Here is a 20,425-nt window from a genome sequence, read left to right on the forward strand (position 1 = left end):
ATGTTCAGCATGTTGAATCATGATTACTGCAGTCCTCGCTTACAGCCTCAGGATATCATCGGCTCTGGAGAAAAGATATCCTTTGGCACGGATGGCAGTCATAAAGAGGGCATAGAAGGCCATGTCAAGCGCCCCATGAATGCATTTATGCTGTGGTCTCGTGGTCAGAGGCGCAAGTTGGCCCTGGAGAACCCCAGCATGCAAAACACAGAGATCAGCAAGCAACTGGGATACCAGTGGAAACGCCTTACAGAAGCCGAAAAAACGCCATTTTTCCAAGAGGCACAGAGACTGAAGACCCTACACAGAAAGAAATACCCGAACTATAAGTATCGGCCTCACCGGAGAGCTAAAGTGCCTCAGAGATTGGGCACTTTGTTGCCTGCAGATGCCTCTTCAAGAAAACTATACAACTTGATGCCAGGGAACAAGTACCAGTGCACATTCATATACAGAGAGGACTGGACTAGGGCTGCACAGCTGTCCTCCAAGAGCCAGCTAAGCTATTTACAGCCTGGGGACATCCCCTTTCAGCACCGCACCTGTGCAGCAGCAGCAGGAGGAAGTGCAGCTGTAGCAGCAGCAGCAGCAGCAGCAACAGCAGCAGCAACAGTAGCCACAGCTACTTACTACCAACTGACATCACCAGTGAACAAAACAGCATAGCTACAGCATCTCGGTAAGACCTGTGGCAATCTCATGACACTGGCTTCTGCTGGGATGCATGTCAATACTCCCTCTTGCTATAATTTACAGCCTGAGATAAGGATTTCCCTCCTCTCATAATAAAGGCCCTGCTCCTTTCTATTTGGGTCCGCAAACGAGGTGTGTAAAGATGTGTCGTGTGTAATGAAGGAGAATGCTTAGAACAGCTTGCGCCTATCTTTAAGACTGTTAAACAGACAAGAGTTTCATCACTGCGGAAACTATGTTTTACCTATCGCTCTTCCATGGGTACATCTATGAGAAACACATACAACTTACACCTGTGGTAAAATGAAACGAAAGAAAGAAAGAAAGAAAGAAAGAAACAAACAAACAAACAAACAAACAAAAACCCAGCTTGTGCCTCTTTGAGCATGCTAAGCACTCCTTTGTAGACCAAATGCATCTAACTGTTTTGCAGGGTCCCTGTATATCATACATAAGTAAAGTGTGATAATGTAAAGCTGTCTTTCGAGTCTCTTTTTCAGTTCTCCTCCCCACTGTGGAAAGCTGAGACTTCCTTCTTTTCATCATCTTACTCCACGCCTACGAACTACGCCGTGAGAGCTTTATAACACCTTTTGACAAAATAAAGCTTTTACGTCTGTTCATTCATGTGAAGTCACATTCTGCTTCTCTTTTGAATATTATCTGTCTTTAAACATCAAATTGTTTTATAAAATGAAAGGTTTTGTACAAAAGCATTGCAGACCAAAGCTGTATTTTCAGGGTCCGGTTAAGCATCAGAAATGGAATGGGCACGGGAACAAGCTATACAGGCCAAGTAGTTGAATGTACTAACACTTCAAGACTCCATGCATATAAAGTGACTGGACTGATACAAAAGGTGTAACGAGGGGACCGGGATGTGCTGAGGGGAGTGAGTGGTGCATGACATTTGCCCATTCACTCAACTGGCAGATTTTAAGCTAAGGAGGTTTGAAGTACCCCTGTCTGGTTATAATAAACAAGCTTAAAACAAAAATGAAGACTCTGTGCACAGGATCCCCTGCAAATGTTTCCTCTGGGAACCTCCAGGAACCATAGGTTGTGGTTAACTCCAGGCTTCTAAAGGTTTATACCCAGAACTTAAATTAGCTCTTCCATTTTCATCAGCGTAATCCCGCAGAATGCTTTCCTCATTATAATTTATGTTGCACAATACAGTCTTGCCCAATCACATTTGAATGACTGACTGTAAGTCAGACATACCTCCAAAGCATTGGTTGGAAGAAAACAACAGACACTGAGCCTATGCGGTGACCTGCTGTAACACTAGCTATAATACAACATGGAATATTATCCAGAGAACCTTGGGATATTTTGAGCACTTTGAATCGAAAAGAGTGTTTGAAATGGTCTTAAAACCTGTGAGCTTTACTCCACTTTCAAAGCATCTAGTGTAAACACTAAATTATTGGCACTGATTGTGTACATAAATTATTAGATTGCTCTCTAGAATTCAATGAAACAGTCAGTGGCACTACTATGCTTCTAACTCATGGGGTTCTGTTCGTTTGGTTTGGTCTTGTGAGACAGGTTTCTCTGTGTAGCCTTTACTGTCCTGGAATGTCTTTTGTAGGGCAGGCTGGCCTGGAACTCAGAGATCCACCTGCCTCTGCCACCACCACCTGGTAATTGGGTTTGATGGGTGTGTTCCAGCACTGTTTCAATGTCTATGAACTCAAATAAGGTTCCATAAGTCTTTGAATAGATTTTTAACTCAAATGAGTGAAAATATATCTCTCCTAGGGGATACCTGTGTATCTTTCTCTGGAAAGTTTCTGCATGAATTCTCCATCACTTTTTGTGACTTCTCTCCTTTGTGTGAATTATATATGCTAAGTGTTAGCTAACTAGAGAACTGTCCACATTCCAGAATCAGGTGTTACCCACCCCGTTACCCTGCCTTCAATGACTCAGCAACAATGCCTTCCCATCACTGAGGGCCAATGTGACACATTTCCACTGTCCCCGCCTTACCTGAATTTTCCCTGGGTGCATGCTCCATATCCCAACACCCCCATAAGGCTTGCTCTCTGGTCTTCCACTGTCTCTACCCCGACTCAGAGTTAGCCATTTCTCAGTTGTGTGAGGTCTGTTGCATGGTGTGATCATTGTGGCATTCCTGGGACCCCCATCACCAAGGTACTCCTTGATCAGAAACCCTTTCACAAAGAGATGTAGATAAAGGGCAATGATCTCAATGATTCCTCTAGCTATCCAAAGATTTCCTCTTTCTCACCTGGACCTACTTAGGAATTATCTTCCTCCTCCTCCCTTGTGGACCTGTTGCCATGGAATCTTTCCAGTTAATCCTGGCGTGAACTTTGGAGGCAGCTCTCTGTCTAGAATTTCAGGCCTTTTCTCCAGACAGCCTATCACACTGTCCTCTTTGCAGTGAAAAGTGGAATTGGCAGCTAAATTTTTGGAGTTGGAGAGATTTTGCTCCTTTTTTTTGGGCATCTCTTCATTGATACTTCCTGCTCTGAACTTTTTCTGGGTTATACCAAGAAGTACAAACCTGGCAACTGACTACAGTGCCAATATCTGGGAGAAACTTTCAGACCAACGATGTAAAAGGGGCCCACAGAACAGGGACAGCTCAAAAGCACCTGCAACTCTCTTTTGTTCCGCTGCCTAACTCTTGAGGTTATAGCGAAACAAAGAGATTTGTACAGGAACAATTTGTGTTATGGAAGGGAGTTGGGAGCAAACTGCATGAGATTTCAATGAAAATGCAAGCTAGATAGGATAAAACTACACTGTAAATAATTTCCAAAAAGAATATATTTAAACTCTCAAACAATATCAATATTATTTTTTTCCATTTGAAAGAAAATGGACCAGTATATCAGAATATGTTATCATAGTAACAAAACATGAAACCACGATAATCTTATTAATTTAAGTAAAGGAGTTGTCTCTTCATCTGTGAAATTAGCAGGTGTTGTTTACTGGGCACTTCCTACTGACCTGGGGACTCTGAGATCCTTTGTTCCTTGATATTTACATTTCAAAGTCTCAACAACAGGAAGAGTTAAGAAGGGTGGTAGATCTTTCTCTCTCTCTCTCTCTCTCTCTCTCTCTCTCTCTCTTTCTCTCTCTAGTGTGTGTGTGTGTGTGTGTGTGTGTGTGTGTTTCATGTGTAAATTGAATGTCTTGATCCTGCCTCAAAATCTGTGTGTTTATGTGTGTGTGTGAGAGAGAGAGCAGTAAAGGGAGACGGAGACACACAGACACCACAGACACAGACACAGACACACATGGGAGAGAATAGAGAAGTGAGAGAGAGAGAGTGTGTGTGTGTGTGTGTGTGTGTGTTTGTGAGTCTGTGTGTCTGTGCATATGTAATGAGGGAAGGGGAAGGATCCCTGTATGTATGCTGACACAGAGGCTGCAACCTTATGGAACCAACCCACTGGAAGTATCTCACACCGTATGGGAGTTTTTTCTAGCTAATTCCCCGAAGTCTTTGTAGGGTTAGTGGTGAAGTAGTCTGGAATTGAGAATGGTATCATTCCCGAGAGATGAAGGCTTGTGGTGCTTACCCAGACCTTCTGTCAGGAGCTTTGAGTGGAAGGGATAGGGTTGGTAGGTGGGCCTCGAGGAACCCAAGGGGAGAGTGGACAAGATCTCTGAAGCAGGAGCCAAGGCCCCACAAGCAGCATTGCCTGTTAGCAGTTCCACTGTCCTGAGATTTTTCACATGAATAACACTGGTAGCCATCCATATTTCCAGGGGTCGGTCATAAGTGGGTGACAGACTGCCCTGCAGGAGGAGGAAACTAACTCCCTCCCTCCTTTGCTCAGCTGAAAGGAAGGACACTAAATCTTGGCCACACTCAAGAGCACTAGCAGGAGGCAGTCCCATACCATGCTTTTGTAAGGTTCAGCATCCCAGCTGTGCTGCCCCAACTCCAGCCCCACCCGGCATCCCTTACCTTAGGAAAAGCTCATGTTTTCCACATACTAATGAAATCAGTGACAGGTACATCAGTCCCCTGCCTCTCTAACTTCAAGGCACACCCAGCATGTTATGAAGTTTGAGACTCCTGGAATCCATGTTCTTCCATCTGAGGATATCTCAGAACTCCCGTTTACCCTCTCAGCAGTTTTCAAGTAAATTATGTCTAAAGCCCCCAGCCCCCATCCTCCATTCCCCACTCCTGCCCAGTGTTTTATTGCTCTCCTTCTCCATGACACAGAGTTAGAGGGCCATCCTGACCCAGGGCAAAGGCTTTGGAGGGAAAGATGGAGGCAGATGGCCTGAAAAGCCTAACAAGTAACTAAAGAGTAGACAGTAGATGTCAAAATGAGTACGCAGACTTGGTGCAGCACTAATAATAAAGGCAGACCAAAGGGTTAAGGGAAGATGTCCCAAGAACAAAATGATGATCCTATCTCAGTTAGGGATGCAGGCTTGGAGATCCAGTAGAAACAGCAGCATTAGGACTCTTCAGATTTTATCTCCTTCCTTCCCAGCTGTGAGCTGTGTTAAGTTTGGGCTCTGGGCCTGCTTGTAAACTTTTAACCTGGAGCTCAGTGGAAAAGGAGAGAAGGCTTAAAACGACCTGGAGATTAAATGATTTAAAATGATTAAAATGAAAGGAGAGTGGGTGGGGGTAAAAGTAGGGAGCTAACATAGGGAGGGTCCTCAGACTCTTTGCCTTTTGGCAGGTGGCCATGTCAGAGGAGAAGCAGGTTGCAACTGACTTCAGGACATCAGCCTCCCAGGAAGCAAATCTCTGAAGGGTGAATTTTGGTCAGGCCATCTCTTGCATCTGATGTATGTTTACGTTTGTTGCTACCTTTTTTCTCTCCTATCTAGCATGGCGTGAATGGGTGTGGAAAGATTCCCACTGCCTTAAATGTGGCATGATTATCTCATGGAAATACCCCATTTTACTGGGCATTTTTACCCATGGATTATCATAGAGATGATTTCCTCCTGAGCTGTACTGTTTAGCTGAAGCAATGACTCTTATACAATAATAATGATAGTTTAAATAGGATTTTGATGATTGACAGTCCTTAGTAAATACAGCGAGGGACAGTGATGGGAGGTTCGCTAACTAGGAAAACTAAGAGAGGTAAAAGCAAGATGGGATGTCGTTCCCATTCTTGATAAAACAGGGGCTGAGAGGATACAAAATTAGAACAAAAAAATGACACACAGCTAGTATTCCTGGGAAGCCATACAGACTGTGGCTTAGGTTACTGATTAAGAAAATCAAATGAGTCCCAGAAGCCCAGCGAGCTCGGGTTCTTTTAATCTTAATGTTGGAAGATGTCTTCACAGGTTTTGCAGTGCATCATAGCTGAAATATAGCTATAAAGAAGGACTTAAGGTTAACATTTTTTGTTAATGGCTTTGATGTTAAAAAACAAAGTCTTGGAAAATAATTTAAAGCATACTTTGATAGCTTACTGAGGATTTTAAGGTCCCTCTAGATTAGGGAACAGGAAGGGATAATGGCAACCTAGCTACTGATGGCTAATGTGCCTTTCTTGCTAGGATGGCTTGGTGACCAAAAGGGAGATGATGAATTCCTTGTTCCCTGTTCTGATGAGTGGGTAACCTGAGGGGCCAAGGTGGAGATGACCCATCATTTTCCATTAATAAAAGCTCAGACTTCGAACCTTTAAGGACTTCTTTGTAACATTTCCTTTGAGATAAAAAATAAGGTAATTGGTACTTTCTTTGTAGCCTCAGGGTGGTTAGGGAACTGAAAACAAAATAGTTTGCTTGCTTACACTGTTAATCTGTATCAAGTTACTTGGGTATGAATGTATGCGGGTTCTTGAGACAACTTGTTTTTTCCCTATTATATTAAAGAGTCTAAAGGATAAGGAAAACATGCTGCTATTATTTGTATTCAGCGTAGTCATTGACTTGTAAAACAGACTGCAACTACATTATACTTTTAATACTGCTTGAAACATTTCCTGCATGTATAAGCTGTAGGGGAAAAATAAAGTTAGTTGGTAGACATCAGAGAGAGACAGAAGCAATACATCTGGGGTCAGGTAAAAAGGGAAATAAAGCATCCCTCTCTAGAGAGGGATGACAGAAAGACCCTAATGGTAGGTGTGGGTTTTTCCCTGTTATGCCAGCACCAGAGGGTTTAGTTTTGTCCCCTTTGGCATGCCCTAAAGAATTGTTTTATTTCCTCAGATTGAAAAGTCAAATGTGTGATGACATTGCCTACTCTGTGTCTTCCTCCCTCAATGCCTGAGCTTCTAAAGGCTTGTCCTTACAGCAGCTGTACCTTTAAGAAAGTTGTCTAGTTCTGCATCAACCTCAAAATGGGAAGTTTGAAACTAAGGATAAGGGTGGCGATTATCTGAGTACTTTGGTCAGATTTGGGTGAATAACTGAATGAGTTTGGAGGGCTTACAACTCAATAAGAGAGAGCTTTTAGAGTCCCTTTAAAACATTTCGTCTAAATTTGGAACGATAGGCAGGACTGGTAGACTGTAGTATCCTACTGCCCGAGGTGTCTAAATTAGCCCAATGGGCAGTCCCAATGCTCTTACAACTTGGGGGGAGTCAGTCAAAAAGTGGAAGGTTCTGAGAACCTCCAAGACTTTGTGATCCAGAGAAAAACTGAGAAGCTCCTGCAGTTTCTGGAGTCTAGCCAGGGCATCTCTGAGTCATACCCAGAAGGAAACTTCATTGTGTGGAGGACTCCCATTCAACAGTGAAAAGGCTACTACTCCTCCTTGCCTGGGCCAGCACTCTCTGGAAGTTCCTGTATAGAGTGAAATCTTTTACCATCACAAATGTACCCATTACTGCAGACCACTCACCCGCCAGCCCATACCCATTCCTTGGTGTCAGTCTCCAAATCCTAGAAATACATCCTACTGGATACTGTCAGTGGTCACTCCTGTAAGGAATCGGAGGCATTCCTAAAGGTGACCACAGCTACCTCCCCCTCGTAAGATTGAGATATGGCAAAAGCAACAAAAGAAAAAGACATTCTAACAAAGACAAGAATAGACTTGTAAATCTGGAAGTATCTGAAACTCAGAGGCCTAGACGCCATAATAAAAGCAATCAATGTAAGACAGGACAGTCAGTACCTCTCCATTAGAACCCAGAAACAGATCTGCATGAGTTGCCGAAAAATGCAGTCTGGGTGAAGGAAAAAAAAAAGAAGACAAGACTACCAATACATAACGGAATATGCTTAAGGCCCTTAAAGAGGATATGAAAAAAGATCCACACATCAAGCCTATAAAACCACAAACACAGAGAGACACGAGAGAGGAAAAATATTCAAGATGTGAAAGTAGAAATAGAATCACTAAGAAAACCCATCTTGAGGTAAAACTGGAACAAAAAATTTAGGAACCTGAACAGGAAATTCAGAGGTAGGCCTTGCCAACAGAATACGGGAGATAGAGGAGCATCTTGGGTACAGAGAAGACCTAAGAAATGGACAAATCAGTTTCAGAAAAGACCCTGGGCAGTGGAGGAGACGGTGCCTGAACTGGCCTTGTCCCGTAGTCAGGCTGGTGACTATCTGGAATATCACCCTAGAACCTTCCTCCGGCGACGGATGGAGAGAGAGATAGAGACCCACATCGGAGCACTGGACTGAGCTCCCAAGGCCCAGTTGAAGAACGGAAGGAGGGAGAATATGAGCAAGGAAGTCAGGATCACGAAGTAGTTGTTGGTCCACCCACTGAGACAGTGTGCCTGAACTAATGGGAGCTCACCAACTCCAGCTGGATTGGGAATGAACGAGCATGGAATCGAACTGGACCCTCCGAATGTGGTTGACAACTGGGGTAGACTGAGGGGGCCAATGATAATGGCACTGAGATTTGTCTCTACTGAATGTACTGTTTCTTGGGATCCTATTCTTTTTGGATGCACACCTTCCTAAGCCTGGATGGAGCGGGGGAGGGCCTTGGACTTCCCACAGGGCAGGGTGCCTTGCCCTCTCTTAGGACTGGAGAGGTGTGGAGGGGGAGGGTGTGGGGGGGGGAGTAGGAAGGAAGTAGGAGGAGGGGAGGAAGTGGGAATTTTGATTGGTATTATTTATAAAGTAATAGAAAAAAGAGGAAAAAAAAGAGAAAGGAGAAAAAAAAAAAACAGGCACAAAATAGGCAGGACATCTGGCACACTATGAAAGGACCAAACCTAAGAAAAATATGAATAGAGGAAGGGGAAGAATCACAACTCAAAGGCACAGAAAGTAATTTCAACAAAAGCATAGAAGAAATTTGCCCTGACCCATAGGGAGAGTCGCCCATTAAAGGCGCGAGAAGCATTCAGAACACCAAAGACACTGGACCCGAAAGGAAAGTCCTCATGCTACGTTAACAGTCAAAAACAGTACATGTAGGTAACAGAGAAAGAATATTAAAGCTGCAAGGAGAAAACACAAAAGCAGACCTATTAGGGCTACAGCCGGCTTCTCAACAGAGACTCTAAAAGCCAGATGGACCTGGACGCATGCGCTGAGACTGTAAGAGACCAGAGGTGTGGTGCCAGCCCAGACTACTATACCCAACAATCCTTTCAATCATAATTTTTAGAGAAAATGAAACATTCAGAAATAAAGACCAAGTTTAAGCAATGTTTATCTATAAAATCAGTCCTAAAGGAGCTTGAAGGAAAACTCCAAAAGATTGACACTGGGTATCTTCCTCATTCATGATTCACTTTCTAACATGGTGCAGGGTGTCCCATATGAACGTGGCAGACTCAGCCTGTCTGCCTACCCACCTTGCCCCAAAGATCCCTTATACCCAATGCTGGAATTGAGACACTGGCATTTACGTGTGTGCTGGGGATCTGAACCTGTCTTCACACTGGTGTGGCAAACACTTGAAGAACTGAGCCAGCTGCCTAGCCTTTCTTCTATATATTGTGTTTTCCCTTTCACTGCTGTTTGTCCCAGTTTACACCTTTCTGCTGTGCATTGTGTTTGATTAAACAAGATCAGGACCATATACAATCTAAAGCAGTTAAGAAGGACCGCAAAGGATAACTCGATGTGGTATTCACAACACTTTAACAAAAGCATACACTTGTAGGGAAGTGACAAGACAAAGGAAACTAGGCATCAAATTTGGGTTCTTTACTAGAATGGTGTGCTCTCATGCTCTTAACTGCAGAGCCATCTCGACAACATGGATGAACAAGAATAAGAGACATGCCAATGTGGACAGAAGAGTCCTTAACCCTAGACAAAGAACTACAGGCAACTGAGGAATGCTTGAGAATAGGAGAGATAGTCCTTCCCTAGGCTGAGCATACCAATTGTTTATCCAATATTAAGTGGATAAACAATTTTAATCTGAAGAAAACATACATGTAATATTACACAGACCGAGCAGGCTGTATACATGAATATATACAAACATAGACATATGATTTTATTTATATATATAGACACATATATATGCATACACATAAACATGTGTCTATAACAATATTTAATGAAAAACATGGCTGTGAATTTCAGAGAACAAGGAGGAATTTACTGGAGGGTTTAGAGGAAGGCAGGGGAAGGGGGAAGGGAATGATACCCCTATACTATTATCTCACAGAGAAGTAACCGTTTTAAAAGCTATGAGGTAGGGAGGTGTTTGCAGGAGGAGGACACACAATTGAAATGGATTGTAGGGAAATTTTTAATTAAAGAGAAAAACTGAAAAATGTGGGGACTACTGGATGAAGAGAGAGTACTGAAAGTTGCCAGAGGTAACTCACACAGGTATTTTCTTCAGAATTGCTTCAAGACTAAACTCCTAACAGCCTGGAAAAGATGCAACCAATGGTATGGTTCCACACCAAGAGGACCTAACTGCCAACCATATAACTGCACTGAGCAAAGCTGTCTTTTCAATCAATGTAAGTCTTCATAACATATTCCAAGATAAATATAGACAACAGCCATCCAGGAACAGGAAGAGGCCAGCACTGCAAGAAGAAAAAGGAATGCAATATACAGATGAGGAAGCAAGGCACCTGAAATCACAGCAGGTTGGGAACGGACGCTTTTCACCAAAGTGGACACTAGAAGAGCATCAAACATCCCAACTCAATAACCCCGAGTCACAAGGAGAATAGAGATAAAGAAATGCACATTAACTGTTCTGATTCAAGTAGGAAACAGCAATTGCCAGGGTTGGGGTTAATGTGTGGCTTACAAGAGACACACCCATGGTCCATCGAGTACCCTAACTGTCAAGTGCTCTCCCAACTAAAAGAGGCACATTAGAGGACTTCCTAGGCACAGACAAGAACAAACTGACAAAACCTCAGCCAGGCAAATACATATTCAATAATAATATGTGTGTCAAGCTGCAATCAACCTTATGCCCTTATTCCTAATAACAACCCTATATCCCTTTATTTCAGATGATCAATGGGCAGGAAAACAAGAGTTCAGGTACAGGATAAAGATAGGACATAAGGTCCCAACGCAGAGCAGCCAGGCCTACAGTCTTGCTTCCTTTGAACATCACTGTGCCTGGTGCGGGGTCGGGGAAAAGAAAGGGTACTAATGTTGGGTGGGGACTGACCTCACTATGGTCTTCCTGTCCCAGCCCTCACTTCTCCCTAAGCAGAAACACCAAAAGGAATGTCAGCATATGATGGAGGTGGGTCATCTGTCTATCTATTGCTTTCATTGGTTAATTAATAAAGAAACTGCTTGGCTCTCTGATAGGGTAGAATTTAGATAGGCAGAGTAAACAGAACAGAATGCTGGGAGAAAGAAGCTGAGTCAGAGAGTCGCCATGATTCTCCCACCAGACACAGATGCTGGTTAAGATCTTTCCTGGTAAGCCACTTCGTGGGCTACACAAATTATCAGAAATGGGTTAGATCAATATATAAGAGCTAGCCAATAAGAGGCTGGAACTAATGGGCCAGACAGGGTTTAAAAGAATACAGTTTCCATGTAATTATTTCGGGTAAAGCTAGCCGTGCGGGCGGTCGGGTACCAGGGATGCAGCCCGGCCGCCCTTATTGCTACAAGCATAACACAATTTATGAGAACAGTTGAAGCTTAATCCTCAGTATTGGATCTGAATGCTGGACAATGTCCATGCTGCTTCTGTGCAGCCAGACACTGTCACCATAACTTAGGCAGTTTACAATGAGGATTCCACTCCTTCCCAGGACTCCAGCACGCACGCCCTTGACAGGAGAGGAGGAGACACTACTTAGAGACTGAAAATTTATCAGTAAGAATTTCAGTTCTAAACAATGTAAAAAGCTGCATCAAAATGGTCTTAGAAACAGGGAGGTCTGGACTCAGGATTCATCATAGCTGGAAGCGTTCTGACATAGGGAATAAGGGAATTGAAAAAACAGTCAGTGGTCAGTGGATGATGCATCGTATATAAGGAACCTCGACGTCCTCTCCACGCTCATTGTTGCAGCACAGCTCAAACACTAGGGTCTTTACATGATGGCTCAGTTTTCGCTTTGATACATGGCTCACAATCTCTGTCATCCTGAAATCAGGGAATAAAGAGTTAGGTGGGAAGAAAGCAAATATGAAGGCAAAGCTGGTGGCAGATTACAGAAAAAGAAAGTGAACTATGAGTAGCACAGTGGGAAACTGAGAATCCCACACAAGGCTTCCGCTCCCACCAGCCCAGAGAGAGTAACTCACAGCTGATCCAACCATTCCTTGAGCTTGGAGGCTGGCATAAAGAAGAAATAGAGCAAGGACACACCCCGGGACAGCATGTTGATCTCCAGCCTCAGTCTACAGAGGTCAGGAGACAAGGGAGTGGTGACTCTGAGATGGACAGTTCTAAATCAAATGTACAAGTCCCCGCATACAGGGAGATCAAGAAGGAAGGATCCCTACCTTAAAGTCACCTAGGAACTGCTTGAGGGTCATCTCCTCACTACTAGGTTGCAGTCCCTGTACATTAAAGCGATCCCACAATGCCCACTCTTGATCATAATACTGGAGGACAAAGATAAGTGCTAAGAAAGGGGCTACCCCAAACAGTCTTACCATGTATTAACCACAGCTCTTTTGTCAAAAACATTCTTGTGGCCTCATCTAAATGATGATCAGGCAGCAGGTGGAAACTTTGCAAAGAAAAGGACACACACCACGAAGACCTGGCTTTCTCCTTCCCCCATTTACCGTCCCTCACATCTGTCCACTAAATGTTTGCCTTAATGGGGACAGATGGACAGACAGTCAACCCAGGTACTCAGCTTCTCTGAATGGGAACCCCAACATATCCTACACCTGTAGGCCCCGTACCTGGTGATAGGCTGGTGACAGAGGTGCAGAGGAGCTGAAAAATGGCAAAGCCAAGTTGATAAACCTGTTTTTGTAAGACTCCAGTTGTTGGTGTCCCTGAACCACCTTGTACAACTCCAGACACACAAGGCCAACTACAGCTGCTGTGGTGGTTGCAATGGCTGTGATCATCTTCCCCCACAACCAGCTTGCTCTGCAACAGACAGCGAACACCAGAGATTACTGCTTGAGGGGTGGTGGTCATCTACAGAAGACCCAAATGAAGGAAAAACAGCTTCAGCAAACGCCAATGGTAGGTAAAACTCCTATTACCTTATGCCGGTCTGCAGGGGAAACGCCATAATTTTCTGCCCTGAGGTTGGAAGCTGCCATGATGGAAGTCCATGTGGAGGTTGCTGTCGTCACCCTGTTTTCAGTAGAGAATTAAACTTAATGACTACTCGGAACACAACTGTCTCCCCGAGGTATGAGCCATAGAGTCTGTACTGTCTTTTACAAATCATTATATAATTATTATATTTTTCAAAAAGACAAATGCAGCTACGCCATTTCTCTCTTGCCTTTCGTCCTTCAAATCCCTCCCAACTATTCTAATACCTGCTTTGTCTTTTTAAATGCATGGCCCCTGCCCTGATATTTTTTCTTTTTTAAAATTTATTCATTAAAAATTTCCACCTCCTCCCCTCCGCCTTTTCCCTCCCACTGCCCCCACTCCCTCTTCCCCGTCCCTCTCCAGTCCTAAGAGCAGTCAGGGTTCCCTGCTCTGTGGGAAGTCCAAGGTCCATCCAGGTCTAGGAAGGTGAGCATCCATACAGACTAGTCTCCCACAAGGCCAGTCCATGCAGTAGAATCAAAACTCAGTGCCATTGTCTGTAACGGCGTAAACGAATGCAGACCGATTGTAAAATATATATATCTTTAATGTAGAAATAGACTTACAGAACCACCGTTCCCGCGGAGACCAGGAAAGCAGAAGTGATGGCTGGGAGCAAGCTCACCAAATTTATAGGCAGACATTAGCCCGAGGCGAACACGCCCCCAAGGGGCAGGACTTATCCCTACATCTCCCCTTTTTGTCTAAATAAGACAGAACCAAACCAAATACAACTATATACAATAACAACAAATAATAAATATAACAATATTGAGAACAAAAGCTTTGCTAAACATTCTATCTCAAGGAGTCCAAATAATGTAGAGAGTAGCTACAATTATATAATCTTCAACTCCGTCAAAGATCTGAGAAGGGAATAAACACTACTCAACAAACGAGATATATCCAAAATGTGCAACAATTGACAGAGACAACTGACTACCTGGGCAATCACCCAAAGTCTCGTTTGCAATGTTGAGTCAACCAATTTTGGCTAAGGCCTAACATAACTGACATACCATTTTCAAAGGCAAGGAACTTTTCAAAACTATCTTACCCTGTCTTGTCAGGATATGACAGTCCTGTTTTATCCATTGATGCACGCTCTGCATCTCTCTCAGTGGTTGAGGTATGGGCATTTCTTTGCCCAAAGGCCAGTTCAGCCAAATAGAAAGGCTCCAGGTGGAGAGTCTTTGGTGCTCAACATTCTCTCGGGAATAGAGCGGTGTTGCCAGGAGCAATGGTTTCTCACTATCACGAAACTCTGAGTTAGATTAAAGGGCATTTTCTACACCTCTTTGAAGAGGTCGAAGATTATCTATCTATACTGAGTATAATCTCTATATATCTAGAGAACCTGATTAGTCTAATTATAAATGACAAACTTAGATGACTATTTATCTATATAATTCTCAATATCTATCTAACTTAAAGACTAAGACAATAAGCAACTGTGTAACAAATGAGGATAATGACCTCCAAATATAAACACTGTACAAATATACATTGCAATATGGTAAATATATATCAATACACAAACATTATATAAGTATCTTAATCAGAGGTAGAAATGTACACTGCAATATGGTACATATATACAATATATATTTATCAATACAATATATGTCAATACATAAAAATTGTTTTAAACAGAGATAGAAACATGCATGCATATAATAGTCAATATAATTTAACTTTGTTTCAATATACAAGAATCGATACCAATGTATTTGTCTAAAAGCAGTAACTCACAATTATAAATCTATTATCCCATCATTTCCCTCTTTTTTTTTTTCAAAATGATCACTGAGCTTATAAAATTCCTCCCCCAACCTCCCAACCCCTAAATGATGTCCCTAAACCCAGGGGTAAACTTTACTGGGAGAGGGGCGTTGTCCTCTAGAATTACTTCCAGCTGTCCTGGGGGCGACGTTCTCTCTGGGGGATCCTGTGAAAGTAAAATGATGGTTAAATTTCAAGATCAATGTCTTTTAAAATTGCAAATAGTCTCTGAGTATTTTGTGCTGGTCTGGCCAGAATGTTGTACAAGATGTGCACCATTTCAGCTGACCAAGTTGGGATTGTCTTGTGCAGGTGGTATCCAAAACAGGTCTTGTACTAGTGCTATCAGTATCATGATGTCGTATCAGCCAGGTAGAGTTGTTGTTGGGGGGCCCCATCTTCTTCCTGGAAACTTCAAATAAAAGAGAGGGAGAAGGAGAAGAGGAAGGAAAATAGGGAGAGCAAGAAGGAGAGGGGAAGTGAGTGAGGGTTAAAGTATGTTAAGTCTATATGAAAATCTTCATCTTTTGATTTTTTTTGTTATTAAGTCACCCTGGCATTTAAAGAAATAAATTTTCTACTTTTTGGTATAAACTGGGTACACCTAATTTCATGTAATCATGTCATGTGTCTATAATTGTTTATTTGTATATTTTTAACTACTTTTATACATTGTGTTGAAATATTTTTAACAAATAATGGCCACTTCAGTTCTCATTTTAAATTGAATTTTGCTATATGTTGAAATTATTTTTGGCATTCCCAATTAAAATACACATGGAAGATTCAAGTTTTATATTGTTATCTTATATGAAGGCCAGATGAATACATACTATTTTATCAATTTGAATATTCTAAACATCATAAAACCTATTATTTTTGGAAACATCAAATATTTCATAATCTTATGATGTTAAATATATAGATTTTGTTAAGAATTTCCTTTCAAAACAAATTCTAAATATACTGCTGAATACTTCTTTATGTTATGGGTAACATAAAATTCATATACTTTCTTCAAAATATTTTACTACAAAACTGTTAAATATAAGTTTTTTTTAAGATTGTGTTACATATAAATGAATATACATATGTTTATTCAAGATCTGTATGCTAAGCTTCCTTTTTACAATGAGGATGATAGAAAATATAATACAAACAAGATATTGGTTTGCTAGAATTTATTTATGTATGATTGTGTATATAAACTATCCTTCTATATGTGGCTATGTTTGTTTGTTTTTACATAATGTGCTTATTGCCCAATTGGCTTATAAGTAAGTGCTTATGTAAACTCTAGGTAACCTGGCTCATCTTCATTTTGGCTCATAGTAAACTCAAATTTTAAGGAACAAAAAGAAAAAGACAAAATAATATATTTAATCAATGTCACCACATAGGCAAAAAAAAAAAAAGAAATGGGTAATGATCTTAGATCTTCCTTGGTACACTTAATATGAGCTTTTTAAATTAAAATATATAACAATCAGCTTTCAAGGACAAGACATACATAATTATACAATTCTAGTCACAATGCTATGTCCTTCATCTTCATCCCTATTCTGGTTCAACAACATGGTCCATTAGGTAATGTTTAATGACCACTACATCTTTGAAACAAAACAAATAAACCAATGTGGGATGTTTTCCAAATAATGTGTAATATTGTAAAAGATTTTTGAGTTAAAATTAAATTAAAATTAGTTACAGAATTTCTCCAAAGGATAAAAAGAATGATTCTTCAACTAAAAGATAAAAAAAGACATCACATCAAAGAGTCCATTCCTATTTAAAGATCAGGACTGTATCTAGGTATGTCTTATTCACTCCTAGCAGGAGATGAACTGTCTCACATCAACTGAGAGCACATTCATGATTTCTATGGACTTTGAAAATATTAAATGATATACATCATCAATGCCATTGAAAATTGAATACCCAGAGTAACTAAAAATTTCTCTCACTGTTTATGTTTCTTAAATATTTTGGCTTTTAGATTTTTTTTAAATGTTTAGGAAAGCTAATGCTCTATCTGGTATATTTGTGAATGATAGTAATCTTGGATTTAATGAACTTACAAATAAACATACTATGTCTCTCATTTCATCATACCTTTTCATTGTGAAAATTCACTTACCTCAAACCCATGCTTATTCAAAACTAAGATTTTTAAAGATTAACTTTTTTCATTATCTTTATAAATATACAATAATTTATTTTCATTGTTCAGTATAATTTGAATTAAACAAAATGTAGCTTTTAAATTAAATTTTAATACAATTTCCTCCAGCTAGAGATACACAATGATTTGAGTTAATTATCACCCAAATTATATAAAAGTTATCTAATAATAACAACAGCCATGATAATTTATCCCTTAAGTACTGAGTTTTATATTTAATTAGTACCTAAAATGTCATAAAATGCAACTATTGAGGATTAAAAATTTAATTAAACAATATGTGTATTTTACTAATAAAAAAGAGAGACAATGCTACAGGGACTCCTTCCAAAGTCTCGTTTCTAACCATTTAAATATGATAGCACATAGACTACAAGTATGTATAAACATACAGGAACTATATAGTCAATCTGGTTTAAATTAGGTAGGTTTTGGTTATATTAGAGATATTTTTCATTATGTACCTTCACTCCATTAAGTCAAACTATATTCTTGATTACTTAATTTTAGATATAGTAATCTATGTTACATGTAAATGATATCTCAGCTACAGAGGGGTCTACAAGAGCTACTTCTAGAACGGGCCCCAAAAGCTACAGAGTAACCCTATCTCAAAAAACCAAAACCAAAAAAAATAATAATCAATTTAGATCTAGATCATGATGCTAAATTGTTTTAATATGATCCAGCTGTCTCTCTCCTGAGACTCTCTCTCTCTCATCTCATTTATTACAGATCTTTGAAACAGCCTTCTTAGCTATGAGGAACCTTGCAATATTTGATATGTGAACTCTGAAGGCACAAAATATGATGCTTGGGCAATAGGAGAAACTGTGAATGAAAAGCTCTTGAAAAGAATCTGTCTCTTCAGAGACTAATTAATGACTGGACTTTCTTTTTTTTTTCCATTTTTTTATTGAGAAAAGGAGAGAAAAAAAAAACAAGTTTCCACCTCCTCCCAGCCTCCCATTTCCCTCTCCCTCCTCCCACCCTTCTCCCCCTCCTCCCACCCTTCTCCCCCTCTTCCCACTCCTCTCCCCCTCCCTCTCCAGTCCAAAGAGCAGTCAGGATTCCCTGCCCTGTGGTAAGTCCTAGGTCCTCCCCTCTCCGTCCATTTCTAAGAAGGTGAACATCCAAAATGGCTAGGCTCCCACAAAGCCAGCACATTACGTAGGTTCAAAATCCCGTGCCATTGTTCTTGGCTTCTCATCAGCCCTCATTGTTCGCCATGTTCAGAGAGTCCAGTTTTATCCCATGCTTTTTCAGTCCCAGTCCAGCTAGCCTTGGTGAGCTCCCAATAGATCAGCTCCACTAATGACTGGAATTTCAATACTGCGGGTAGATTGGAATGTTGCCTGCCCAAAGGCTAGTGACTTTACTTTGGACTGGGTCTGGTCCTCCAGAACAACCATTCCTTGTCTACTTCTCTGTTAGAATTAACACCCTGTGACTAATGATAAAAACCTCTTGGAATCTATTAACATCTCAGACCATTGACTTTCATCAACCCAAAAGCTCAGGTAGCATCATGGGTCTATAGAAAAGCTTCCCCTATTTTAATGTACCTGCCTCTTTGATGTGCCCTCAAATGTGCTTTAAACTTGTCTTGACTTATGACTATATTTGTTATGTAAACTTCATGAAGCTGATTCCACATTGGAACATGGAATTTGGGGCAATGTCAAGATGGTTTCCCAGACACAGTCCCTCAAAATGGCTCCCGAATAAACTATTTTATTTCTTTTAAGATAAGATCTGTGGTGTTTGCACTGACAATCTGAATACAAAATTCTCAAATGAAGAAATAAAATAACAACAAAGAAGTGCTTGTAGAAATGACTCGCTGGCTACGATCATTGCCTGGTCTTGCAGAGGACCTGGGACCTCTTCCTAGCACCCACATAGCAGCTCACAGTTCCAATGCCCTCTTCTGGCTTCCATGAGCATTGCACACACACACACACACACACACACACACACACACACACACACACACTGCCCACAGCTATGCATGCAGGCAAAATACACAAACACATAAAAAATGACCAAGAAATAGTTTAAAAACATCCTCAGCAATTAGAGAAAGGGAAGTTAAATCTACTTTGAGCTCTTGTCTTACCCGAGTCAGAATGACTAAGACCCAGAAAACAACTGACAACACATCTGACAAGGAGCTGAGGGAAGTTTCATCCATTATACCGGAAAAATATGGCTGCCTAGATAAGACCAGAACAAGTGCAACCACTGCCATATTTTTAAAACGTTAGGGGCCCCATTAACTTACAGTTCTCTGTCCCATAAACAAAACCCTTCTGCAAACTAGCCATATAGACAACCTCACCTTTTTTTCCTCATTATAATTACTATTTGTATCAGTGTTTATACTATTCTCTCATTGACCAATGTAAAATGCTGACTTATTTTTATTCACTGATAAAAATTTGTTTTGTTTTGTTTTAGCACAGGCTACTCTACCAGGACCTACTCTCTACATATACAGATTGTGACTATAACTAGATTTGGGGTAGTAATTGGCCTTTTCATTTCAGTTCTTTGTTAAGTCATGAAAGTGTTGGTAACTTTCATCTGTTCAGAATAGGAGTTGTGGCTCTCAGTTTTTCACTATGTTAGCAAATACATGTAAAAACAGGAAAGCTTCCAAAGTTTCAATCCATTGGGAGCTGGACTGATTTCTTTAGGCCCAAAGCAAGACAAAATATGGTAGCAAATATCATGGCAGCATATGTGGTAAAGTGTGTTCATCTTATAGATGACAAAAAGAAACATAAGAAGAGCCCAGGGACAACATATAGTTTTCTAGGTATACTTCCTCCAACTGGGCACAATTTACACTTAAAGCCATTATATGATGAATTTACCAAGAGGTTAATCCATTGATTATATCAGAAAGTTAAAGATCCAGATACTTTCCACAAATGTGTTAGCTTCCAATTAATCTCCCAACACATGAGTCTTTCTGTGCATGCAGGAACACTTTGTATCCACACTATAATAAAAGATAATCTCCAAAATCTTTGTATTTTAGAGTTAAATCTATAATTATTCACCAAGTTTCCTTGTAAGGGCTTATACAGTATATATTTTCAGCTTTGTGAGACATATG

General features: G+C 40.8%; 1 protein-coding gene and 1 pseudogene across 1 annotated transcript; one reads left to right on the top strand and one right to left on the bottom strand.

Moving 5' to 3' along the window:
• Positions 1-666, top strand: LOC121443825 (sex-determining region Y protein-like). Its single transcript, XM_041645599.1, has one exon. It carries the CDS (start codon positions 1-3, stop codon positions 664-666), a length of 666 nt encoding a protein of 221 aa, XP_041501533.1.
• An 11,389-nt stretch (positions 667-12,055) lies between these two features.
• LOC121443796 lies at positions 12,056-19,495 on the bottom strand (annotated as a pseudogene).
• Between the last annotated feature and the right edge of the window lie 930 nt (positions 19,496-20,425).

This window comes from Microtus oregoni, unplaced genomic scaffold (genome assembly GCF_018167655.1).
Source record: "Microtus oregoni isolate MIOR12 unplaced genomic scaffold, Mior012 000113F_000, whole genome shotgun sequence".
Classification (NCBI taxonomy): domain Eukaryota; kingdom Metazoa; phylum Chordata; class Mammalia; order Rodentia; family Cricetidae; genus Microtus; species Microtus oregoni.